General features: G+C 45.8%; 1 protein-coding gene across 1 annotated transcript; it reads left to right on the top strand.

The window, feature by feature from the left end:
• Nucleotides 1-798: 798 nt before the first annotated feature.
• On the top strand, nt 799-8,440 carry LOC130484211 (patched domain-containing protein 3-like). Its single transcript, XM_056857111.1, has 4 exons — nt 799-1,557; nt 2,873-2,994; nt 6,124-6,269; nt 6,804-8,440. Exons 1-4 carry the CDS (start codon nt 799-801, stop codon nt 8,438-8,440), a joined length of 2,664 nt encoding a protein of 887 aa, XP_056713089.1.
• The last annotated feature ends 3,571 nt before the right edge of the window (nt 8,441-12,011 follow it).

Raw genomic sequence — 12,011 nt, 5'->3', positions numbered from 1 at the left:
CGGTGTATAAAGAATTCTAGTCCTGCATATATAGACTGTGTTTTTTCCCTAACACAATAATTAGCTGTAGGAAATTTGCTCTTAATTTATGTGAAACGCCTTTAAAAAGGGGGGGCTCTTTTATGGATCTCTGCCCCCCGCCCCCTGGAAAACCGAAAAGTCTTGAGTTCCCTGCTTCCACTTTTGAGTCTCCCTTGCTGTGCTCATTTTTTTTAAAATTATTATTATTTTTCAATCTAGTTCACATTCTATTATATCATTCCATTCATATAGTATAAACTATAAACAATTTCTATCTTATCATTAAACAAATATATATAATTGACTCCCCCTTCCTCTTCCTCTCCTCTGTCCATTTGATATTTTTATTTCTCTCTTCGTATTGAGTGTCGAATTCATCGTCACAAACCCCCACAACCATTCTCTGAAACTCGACTTCTTAACATTAGCGTCTTAATGACTTCAAAAAATCTGAATTGGATCAAAACCTATCCCTGAATGTTTCCCACATGAAGTTCATTGCCACAAGATGTGGTCCACGCCCCCCGTGCCTCCACGAATGCAGCATTTTCTTTTGGGCTTCCCTTGCCGCGCTCCTGACGCGCGTCACCGCGGCAACGCCCGGCTCCAGGGAAAGCCGCGCACGTGCTCCCCCGCCCGTCAAAAACAGCAGGGCCGCCAGCTGGAGGGTTGATTGATTCCCGAGGGAGCAGCCGGCCAGCTTCTGGGACTCGGGCCCCAGCTGCAGCACGCGGGCGGCCGGCCGGCCGGCCTCCTCCAGCAGGAAAGGCGCGCGCGATGGGCGGCGGCGGCCGGACGGACTGCGTGGAGCGGCCCCTCTCGCGCGCGCTCGGCCGCCTGGGGGGCTTGGTGGGCGCCCACCCCTGGCCCTTCCTGCTCGTGCCCGTGGCCCTCTCGGCCGCGCTGGGCGCCGGCTTCGCGCAGCTGCCCAGCCGGGAGTCCAACGACATCGAGGGGCAGTTCACGCCCCGCGGGGGGCCGGCCAAGGCGGAGCGGCGCCTGGCGCAGGAGCGCTTCCCGACGGACGACGCCCAGCGCTTCTCCGCGCAGAGACTGGCCACCGAGGGGGCCTTCGCCTCCTTCGTGGTCCTCGCCCGCGAGCCGGACCGCACGCTCCTCACCCGGGCCGCCTTCGCCGAGCTGCTGGCGCTGGACGCCGCCGTGCGAGGCCTCAACGCCAGCGGGCGCGCCTACGGCCAGGTCTGCGCGCGCCGCGACGGCTCCTGCCAGAGCCCCAACCCGCTGCTGAGCGCCGTCGGGGACGACCCGGCGCGCATCGAGGCGCTGCTGCCCGGCCTCACCTTCCCGCTCTGGCGAGCGCGCGTCTTCCTGGGAGCCTTCCTGGGGGGCGTCACGGTGGGCGCGGGACCGGCGGAAGACCGGAGCCGCCCCCTCCGGGCCGCCAAGGCTCTGCGCCTCTTCTATTACCTGCAGGAGGACGATCCCGCGCGGCGCGAAGCCAGCTTGAGGTGGCTGCGGGCCTTCCTGCAGCGCATCCCCGACGTGCTGGCCTCCTTGAACCTCACCTCGGTGCGGGTAAGCAGGGGATACCGGGTACAGAGTTCTGTGCGACTTGCCAGAGCCCCATTCCTTTAATGGCACCCAGGGTACCTGTCCAGTAATCTATGCTCTGGGTACCTGCGGTTCTGCATCCCTGTCGTGGTGCGTCCATGCGGTTCAAACAAGACTGTTGTGATGTGCTGCTCACCCTACAGGAAACACCACAGGTCATCATAGCGTGAAGAATGTACCCCCCTCCAGCTTCCATGATAATTTGTCGCGGAATTGGTTTGGATCTACCGCACTGACTTCACTATGACCATCAAAGTAGTTTTGTTGAACTAGACACATTCCTTCAAATGGGAATGTTTTTAAAAGCCCCTTATTGAAAGTTATCCTGTAAGTGCTAAAGTTCTGTGAAACATCCGATGTGTCACCAATCCAAAAAAGCACGTAGCCAGCCTAATAAGCCATAGTCCCTATTGGATCTACGTGCTAGATCAGGGGTGTCCAATCTTTTGGCTTCCCTGGAAGAAGAAGAATTGTCTTGGGTCGCACATAAAATAACACTAACGTTAACGATAGCTGATTCATAATGTTTTAAGTGAGTTTACGATTTTGTGTTGGGCGCATTCATAGCCGTCCTGGCCCGCACTCTACCCAGGGGCCGCAGTTTGGACAAGCCTGTGCTAGATGATACTGTATATCTTGGTTTTCCAAAACAAAACCTGTAGAGAGCTGTGGATCCTACGGGGTCGCCTTAAGTCAGTTGTGACTTGACGGCACACACAGACACACACAGGGTTGTGGAAGGGGCTTAGTCTAACTATATATTGTGTTTATTTTCTTGATATTTTACTAGACATGTGCATGCACTTGTAAGGAACATTTCCATTGTTTAGAGACAACTGAAGAAGATGGTTTAGTTGAAACATGTTTAGTCTATGTGATTTTTATCAACATTTTTCCTTACTTTGGTATGTATGAAATTTTCTGTTTTTAATTTAAATTCTATCTTGTGTATTCATTAAAGCAGAATTGCTCTACTGGGAATATATATCTTTTTGTAATAGGTGTTATCTGTCCCTCAACCTTTTTTTTTTTTTTGGTTCATCATCGCTTTGTGATAATGACAGATGTTGTGGTTCAGAGCACTATTGCAATGTGGGTGTTGTCTGAAGATGGTATAGGATGACTGTTGTTCATTCCAGTGGAAGAAAGTTTGTAATTGTATTGGGGGGAATAGACCAGATAGTATCTACTACTTGCACCCTGTTGTTGTTTAAGTTTACCTACACTTTAAGAAAGATGAAATATGTAACAAGATATCATCTTTTTATCCCTCTGGCAGGTGACATATTTTACCTCGCTATCCAGGCAGGAAGAATTTGATAAAATTGCCAAGGAAGTAATCCCTTTGTTTTCCATCACATATACTTTAACGATATTCTTTTCGATTATGTCATGTTCAAGGTAATTGTTGGGGGAGGGAAGAATAATTCTTTTTTTTTCTTTTTCAGCTTTCGATTTTGTTATCATTAAGCCAGGATGCCATTTCTGTAAATCAAAATCAATATATAAGAACTGGCATATAGCCCTCATCTTATGGAAAGCAAGCAATGAACTTATAATGGAATAATTGTAATCATAAATAGTTTAATTCTTAGGTGCAGAGTCTGATCCTGCAAATATTTTCTTTTGCTCGTGGTAGTTTTTAGTTACTTCAGTAGATGCAATTTATTTGATTTGTGAATTAAGAATTATATCATTCCCATTCATGTAGTTATCTGACAAAATGAGGAGATGTTTCTGTCACTGAAAGGAGAAGTTGCCTTCCAAACAAACTATTACCAACCAGGGACTAGCAACCCTGACGCTACACTTGACCAAAACATGTCTATTTTCAGACAAACACAGTCTAGATATGAAAGGAGTCTACCAGCTTCTCTCCATCTCAAGGAGTGACTGCAGGGTCAATAGGCCAAATTCTCTGGCCTATGTTAGAAATAGTGTTACAGATGTTTAAGCAGGGGGTGAATATGAAACTGGATTTCCTACTCCATTGTTGGGGAGTAGGCACAGACTGCTTCATAAAACGTCGTATATTGCCTGTCGTTACCAAGGGAATTGCCCTGACCTGGATAGCCCAGGCGAGCCTGATCTCATCAGATCTCAGAAGCTAAGCAGGGTCAGCCTTGGTTAGCATTTGGATGGGAGACCACCAAGGAATACCAGGGTAGCTGTGCAGAGCCAGGCAACGGCAAACCACCTCTGTTAGTCACTTGCCTTGAAAACCCCACTGGGTTGCCATAAGTTGGCTGCGACTTGACGGCACTTTACACACACACACACACACACCAAGGCAATTAATACTGTTCAGGAAAGTACAATAACAATATTCTAGGCTAAGAAGGAGTACGTGACCCAAGAAAGGAAGCCAAATTCCCAAGGGAACACTGCATGGAGATGGAGTCCGAGATGCAACATATATAATTATTTGACTTCCAAAGACACCTGGCAGAAGGAGGGCTGCATGTACCTTGAGGCAGTATTTTCCTTTGGCTCAGTACATTCATGAAGCTCTCGGTCTTCATTTATAAACTTGTTCTTTTACATTTTTAATTATACCTGTTATGAAAGATGTCTTTCACATGCAACAGCTGTGGGTATTACTCGAGGGTAAGAGAGGGTAAGAATCCTAGATACCCCAGGTTAGCCTGAGCTCCTCAGATCTCAGAAGCTAAGCAGGGTCAGCCCTAGTTAGTACTTGGATGGGAGACCACCAAGGAAGTTCAAAGTTGCTACTGCAGAGGCAGAAAGTGGCAAACCAAACCTTTGTACAGTCAAAGCTGTGTTATCCACTATGCCAGCCCTTTCAAGGGAGAACAGGCAGTGGTGGAGTGAGCTCTGCTTCCCTCTGGCTCATGGGCAGCATCGATGGCCAGGATCCCTTGCTCCCTGTTCCTGTGCTGCCTATCAGCTGTAGGGGAGATGGGCATTTACAGCCCATTCCTGAGGGGAAGGGCTGAGCCGGTGGCTGGAGGCAGCGCCATCATGCTACCTCCAAAGGAGGATTCAGCCCCCACCACCACCGAAGCCAAAATGCTGCCCTAACCCTCGAGTCCCGTGGAAATTCTCACTTTGAGGTGAGGGCAAAGGGGCGTTCCCTGCCTGAAAGGGCTTAGGAGGCTGCCTAAAGGTGGCTTCTCCCCTGGACCACCCTGGGACCGCCCCACGGGAAGATGGCATACAGAAGTGTGGCATCCGGATGCCGGCAGGAATCTGAGCCGGCATCCCAGGGCTGCGCTGCCACAGCAGCACAAGGAGGGTAGTATGAGAGGCCCGATGCCAGCATCTGTGCCAGTCTTGCTGGCGCAAGGGGCATGGGTGCTGGCACAAGGGGTACGGGGGGCATGGACGCCGGTGCGCACCCCTGTACTCCTAAGGACTTTCAGCTCTCAAGGTCAGGAATGGGCTGTTAGAGTACCAGGACATGTCCTAGAATCATAGAGTTGGGACCACCAGGGTCATCTAATCCAACCCCCTGCACAATGCAGGAGATTAACAACTACCTCCCCCCCCACACACCCTCAGTGACCCATACTCCATGCCCAGAAGATGGCCAAGATGCCCTCCCTCTCATCATCTGCCTAAGGTCATAGAATCAGCATTGCTGACAGATGGCCATCTAGCCTCCACTTAAAAACCTCCAGGGAAGGAGCGCTTACCACCTCCTGAACTGCTCTAACTGCTAGAAAATCCTTCCTAATGCCTAGATGGAAACTCTCTTGATTTAATTTCAACCCATCAGTTCTGGTCCGACCTTCTGGGGCAGCAGAAAACAACTCATCTTCTATATGACAGCCCTTCAAGTACTTGAAGGTAGTTATATCACCTCTCAGTCTTCCCCTCTTCAGGCTAAACATACACAGCTCCTTCAACCTTTCCTCATAGGACTTGGTCTCCAGACCCCTCACCAACTTTATTGCCCTCCTCTGGACACGTTCCAGCTTGTCTACATTTTTCTTAAATTGCAGTGCCCAAAACTGAACACAGTACTCTAGGTGAGGTCTAACCAGAGCAGAGTAAAGCGATACCATCACTTCACATGACCTGGACACTATACTCCTGTTGATATAGCCCAAGATCGCATTTGCCTTTTTAGCTACCGCATCACACTGCTGACTCATGTTCTGTGTTTGCTCTGCTAAGACCCCCAAGATCCTTTTTGCACCCACTACTGCTAAGACAAGTCTCCCCCATCCTATAATTTTGCATTTAAATCCCCTGTGACTTCTTTCCTGCTCCTCCTCTGCAAGCTCTTGGGCTGTGGTGGGACCCCATTTAGTTAACCAGGAACCCCAGTTCCCCAAGCTTTTACTGTTTCATTGTGTATATTTTCCTTTTCTCTGCCCCGTTGGTTATGGTTGAAATAGATTTATGTAGAAGACAAGTGCAGAGTTGCCATCATTTTTGCAAATAATATATAAGGATGTCTAATGTTTTGTGTGTGTATAATATTTTGTTTCAAAAAGCATTACTCTCATTTTCTTGTGATGGGGGGATGTGAACTGGAGCACATACCATGAAACTGTTTTGCAGGCTCGACTGTGTACGAACAAAAGTGTGGGTTGCAGCATTTGGGGTGTTGTCGTCAGGCTTGGCCGTGGTCAGCAGCTTTGGATTATTGCTCTTTTGTGGGGTGCCTTTTGTTATCACTGCTGCAAATGCACCATTTCTTATACTTGGTAAGCTTGAGCAAAGGCATTTTTAAAAAAATACTTTGTATTGGTATATCTAAGTAGGCAGCAGAAAGAATTTCCATTCATCTCTTTAATTATGATAAGAATATTAGGCTTTTACCTCATTCATTTTTTCGTACTTAGTCACTTCTCTTCCAAAAAGGGGTTTTCCCCATAAATCTGACCTTCATTTTGTTTCCATGCTGTTATCTTGCTTTTTGCAGAAGTCAGTTGTGGGCGGACTCTTTTAAAACTTTTGTTCTAATTTTAGTTTGTCATCTAGCTGTATAAATCATTAGTTGTTTTCATTTTCTTACTTGTAGTCTTCACCTCCCCCCCAGCCAAACTGGACACTTCCTTGTTGTGAGGGTTCTTGTGATTGAAAATGCAGTTGTCTTCCTTCTAATCTGGCCAATCAACCCCCCCCCCCCCGAGAACTACAATAATCACTAAGATAGTTCTGCTTTGGTATTGTTCCTTTTTTAGATACCTGTACGTAGCATTTGTGTAGTGATCAACATGACTTTTTCCTCTCTTCAGGGGTTGGTGTTGATGACATGTTCATCATGGTGTCCTGCTGGCAAAAGACTAAGGTCATGAACACAGTCAAGGATCGGATGGCTGACACCTATGCAGAGGCGGCTGTGTCTGTTACCATCACAACTCTTACTGATGTTTTAGCCTTCTACGTCGGCATTGCGACGTCCTTCCCATCGATTCAGTCTTTTTGCATCTACACAGGAACAGCCTTCATCTTCTGCTACATATACAACTTGACCTTCTTCGGGGCAATCCTTGCTCTAAACGGTAGAAGAGAAGAAAGCAACAGACATTGGCTCACATTCATGAAAGTGTCGAATAAAGCTGAGGCATTTCATGGCTCTGCATACAACTTGTGCTGTGTGGGTGGATCTTATGATGAGTCCACTGGGGCAGAGTTTGAGCATCCTATGATTGGATTCTTTAGAAAGCATTTTGGTCCTTTTCTTATGCACCCCTGGACTAAGGTCTTTGTGGTAGTCCTGTATCTTGGGTACTTAGGTAGTAGTATTTATGGGTGCACTCAGATTAAGGAAGGTATAGATCTTCGGAATCTAGCAACTGATCATTCTTACGTCATTCAATATTATGACTGGACCGATGAGTATTTTAAACAGTATGGTCCAAGAGTTATGGCTGTTGTTACTGAAAGCATACCATACTGGAATTCAAGTGTTCGCGCAGATCTTGAGAACTGCATGGAGTTGATAGAAAATTCAACCTATGTTGACAAGTATTTATCAGAGTCATGGTTGAGAATGTATGTAACGATTGCCAACAGAATGCCTCTGAATATAGATAATCGTAGTTCTTTCACTGGTAATTTATCTATCTGGTTCAGAGTTAACCCAGAATCTCAGTGGGATGTTAATTTTACTGACCTGGAAATATCAGCATCCCGTTTTTTCATACAGACAGTCAACGCCACTACAGCAATTAATAAGAGGAATATTTTAGAACAACTGAGAGGTTTTGCAGCAGGCTGTAAGATACCACTAACAGTTTATCATCCTGCTTTTATATACTTTGACCAGTACCTTGAGGTAGCTCAGAACACCATTCAAAATGTTCTGATTGCTACTGGAGCCATGTTTCTTATTTCCTTGCTGCTCATTCCCAATCCTTTGTGCTCGCTGTGGGTAACTTTTGCTATTGCCTCTGTTATTGTCGGAGTGACTGGCTTCATGGCCTTTTGGGATGTCAATCTTGACTCCATATCCATGATCAACCTTGTTATTTGCACGGGGTTTTCGGTGGACTTCTCTGCTCATATTTCTTATGCATTTGTTTCCAGCAAGAAAACCAGCATGAATGAGAAGGCAGTGGATGCTCTATACCACCTTGGGTACCCTGTTGTCCAGGGAGCCGTTTCCACCATCGTGGGAGTATCGTTGCTCTCCATGGCAGCCACGTACATTTTCAGAACATTTTTTAAGATTCTGTTCTTGGTCATTTTGTTTGGAGCTCTTCACGGTCTCATTTTTATTCCTGTGTTTTTAACCTTCTTTGGCTTTTGCCGCATGTTGCCAAACCACCAGTGTGACCAGTACAATGTAAATTCATGCAGTGTTGAAAGAGTTAATTATCTGAAAGGAACCCCTATGGAAACACTCCAAGAAGATCCCGGTTGCCTGTAGAGGCTTTCTTGTGCAGTGTGTTGCTTGCTAACGAAAAGGAATATGTGCGTCCCTACCTCACTTTGCCACCTTGTCTTAATACGCCGGTAATGTAGTTGTGTTTTGCTTATACTGGAAACCTCCAGTCCAAGCGATTTCCTGTTTCTTAAGGTCTGTTTTACACATTTGCTTTGCGGGATACGTCTACAACTAAGTCACTGTTAGAATGCTTTCAGTGTTAGTGAAGAAGAAGAAGAGTTGGTTTTTGTACCCTGATTTTCTCTGCCTTTTTAAGGAGACTCAAACCGGCTTACAATCGCCTTCTCTCCCCCTCCCCACAATAGACACTTTGAGAGGTAGGTGGGGCTGAGAGTTCAGAGAGAACTGACTAGCCCAAGGTCACCCAGCTGGCTTCATGTGGAGGAGTGGGGAAACCAACCCAGTTCACCAGATTAGAGTCTGCCGCTCACGTGGAGGAGTGGGGAATCAAACCCGGTTCTCCAGATTAGAGTTTACCACTCTTAACCACTACACCACGCTGAGGACAGTGCCTTTAAATCTTAGCAGAAGCATTCGACTATTGTAGCAAGCAGAAGTATCTTTAACTACATTTTGGAAGTTTTGTTTTTTTCAGTTATGAAACAGCCTGAATTGAATCTCAGCAAATTATAATTCATAAACTAGATCCATAGGGCTCTTTCAACATTCCTCTGAAACTTCTATCCCAGTTTTAAGATTGGCTGGTACACCCACAGGGTAAAGCATAATGACAGCCACAACTTAACCAAACCTAAGAAGGCTTGGCTTTACGCTAGCATTTTAGGGATCTTAGTCCAGCGTTTCAGGGAGCTACATTGATACAAATGCTTCGATTGGAAATCGGAATGATGGCCATCTGGTCAACCCTGCTGCTAAGCTTGGGATATAAATATATGTCTAATTCCCACCTGTGCTTCCTGCCTGTGGATACCTAAATCCGCAGATGGGGGCACACTGACCCTCACCAATGGATGTTCTTGCTGACTTGTGGGACCCCCTAGGTCTGCAGAAAATCTGAAAACTTAAAAAAAAAATACCTTTTAAAAAATGCACTGTTTGCGCATGTGCGGGCAACGCACTTACATGCTAAACTGGGGGTTGGGGCCAGGGTGTGCAGCTGCCACTCCGCCGCACCAGCAAGGCATGGAGGCAGCTGCTCTGGGCCTGGGTGCACCGGCAGGGGACGGAGGTGGCCACTCTGAGCCTAGGCACACTGTCTGTGGCCTGGCCCACAGCACCTGTCTCTATGCTTCACCAGAGCACCAGTGCGGCAGCTGCGCACCCTGGGCCCGGCCAGTGAGGGATGGAGGCAGCTGCCCTGGGCTTGGGTGCGCTGGCAGGGGACAGAGGGATGCGCTGTGAGCCTGGGCGTGTTGCCTCCATCCACCTGCAGCATCCGCCTCTGTCCCTTGCCGGTGCGGCAGCTGCCTACCCAGGGCTCAACCAGACTGGTGAGGGGAGGTGGCCACTCTGAAGGTGGGTAAGTGGGGAGAGCTTCAGGGATGGGGGGCGTCGCTAGGAAGAGCTTCAAGGGTGGGGGTTCTCTGGGGAGCATTTCAAGAGGGTCACTGGGGAGAGCTTCAACGGTAGGGGTTGTTGGGGAGAGCTTCAAGGGTGGGGGAAAGGGAATGAAGCAAAGTGGGGGGGAGGGATGCACCCTCTTTGCAAGTTTCTTGAGGGTCCCCACTTGTATATCTTATTCTTATTTCTGACATTCTTTAATGTGCAGATTATACATAGTCCCACTGAACTCTGGGGAAAAAATCATTAAATCATGATATAAGAATGAAGGCTGTGTAATGGAGGAATTTTATGCCATTTATCATTTTCAAGCCTGCTTCTTAAAGGACAGTTATTGTGTAACATTTTCCTTCCTGTAGGTGCCTTCAAAATAAATCCAGTGGAGCTATAATACATACACGGTGATATTCCAGTGCTGGAAACCCCTTGAGATCTGTGAAATGGGAGCTGTTTTTTCGTTCTAACAGTAAGGTTTTAGTAGGATACAGTACCTTCTGTCCAAAGAAAATAACCAAAGATTTTGTGATACAAGTACAGAGAATGCCAACTACAGCAATTTTCTTGTCTCTCTGATGGCTATGCAAGACAGGTTGTTTGGGGGGGGGGTTGTATATTTTTACTTTATTTGTATATTATAGCTTTATTTCATTTTGTTTGACATCAGTATAAAATATTCAATTCAAATAAAAAAAGTACTGAAAATTGGTTTTTTCTTGTGAAGACAGCTGTTCTATGCACATGATTTAAGGTGCCATTTATTTTATTTTTAAGTCAAGAGTTTAATAAAGTTGAAAAACTTGGTATTATTCCCTGAAAAAGGAGAGTTAATTATACTCCAGAGTTACAAAAATAAAAGTCACTGAGGTTAACAATTGTATTCCTGATAAGTTGTAGTGCTGTTAGCAAAATTGATAAAGAAAATAATTTCAGGAATGTTAAAAGAAAATCAGGAATGTTAAATTTACAACATTAGGGGAGATGGAGGTATGTTAATCTACTTGATTTTAAATGGCTGTATCTTTAATGTCTTTATTTATTTTTATTTATTTTTATTTATGTTTCTGTCTACTTTTTGACAAGGGTGTGAAGGGCTATCAGAATTCTGTTTTTTATTTCTGAAAGCTCAGAATAATCAATGTCTCATTCTGCTGTTCATAAAATCTTACAGAGCTGCATGTTCTGGAAAACAGGGAAATCCAATACAACATTTAAAATTTCAGATGGCTTGACATAAGAATTGCAATTGCTGTGTTATACTTGATCTGAGTCTTCAGCTTAAAAAAAAAAGTCAAGTAATTGCTGCAATTACTTTTTATAAGTACCCTACTGTTCCCTTCCCCCTCTTTTAAATTCCACTTCCCTTCTCCATTATTGCTAATTTCTGAATTTAGGCTTTTCAAATGTACCTAGTTTTCTCTCTTTTTTGGGTCTGAATTCTGTCGTTTTGAATAGTTCTGAATCTTTGTTTTTCATTGACAGCTACTAAGTTAAAAGTACTAATAAAAAGACGTTACAGTCCTTTTTTTAAAACATGGACCATCTTTATTTTATTTAGATACTTAGATCCTGCTATTCTCCCCCGTGCCTTTTTGTGCAGCTATGAAAAAAGTTACTTTGGAAAGAATCCCCCGTGCCTTTTCAAGCTTGGAAAGACAATCTGGTAAAGGGGCCTTTGGTGGGATCACAACATTACAACCTATATGAATCCTGGCTCTAGAGTTATTTCCCATACAGTGATGCTGAGTGAAAGTATGGGGCTTTATCACAGAAAAATCTGTTACAAAATGTAAAGCTATGAGGAGAAATTAAAGGCAGTGCTGTAAGGCAGTGCAGGGGTCCCCAACAAGGCGCTCGTGGCCACCATGGCACCCGCTGACAGCTTATCTGGTAACTGCCAAGTGTTACACATGAAGCTGCCTTATACTTAATCAGACCCGTGGTCCATTAAAGTATTGTCTGCTCAGATCAGCAGCAGCTCTCCAGGGTCTCAGGCAGAGGTCTTTCACATCACCTACCTGCCTAGTCCCTTTAA

The sequence above is a fragment of the Euleptes europaea genome, chromosome 11, assembly GCF_029931775.1.
Source record: "Euleptes europaea isolate rEulEur1 chromosome 11, rEulEur1.hap1, whole genome shotgun sequence".
NCBI classification, from domain to species: Eukaryota; Metazoa; Chordata; class Lepidosauria; order Squamata; family Sphaerodactylidae; genus Euleptes; species Euleptes europaea.
The sequence above is the reverse complement of the archived record's forward strand: the minus strand, read 5'-3'. Positions and strand labels throughout refer to the sequence as shown.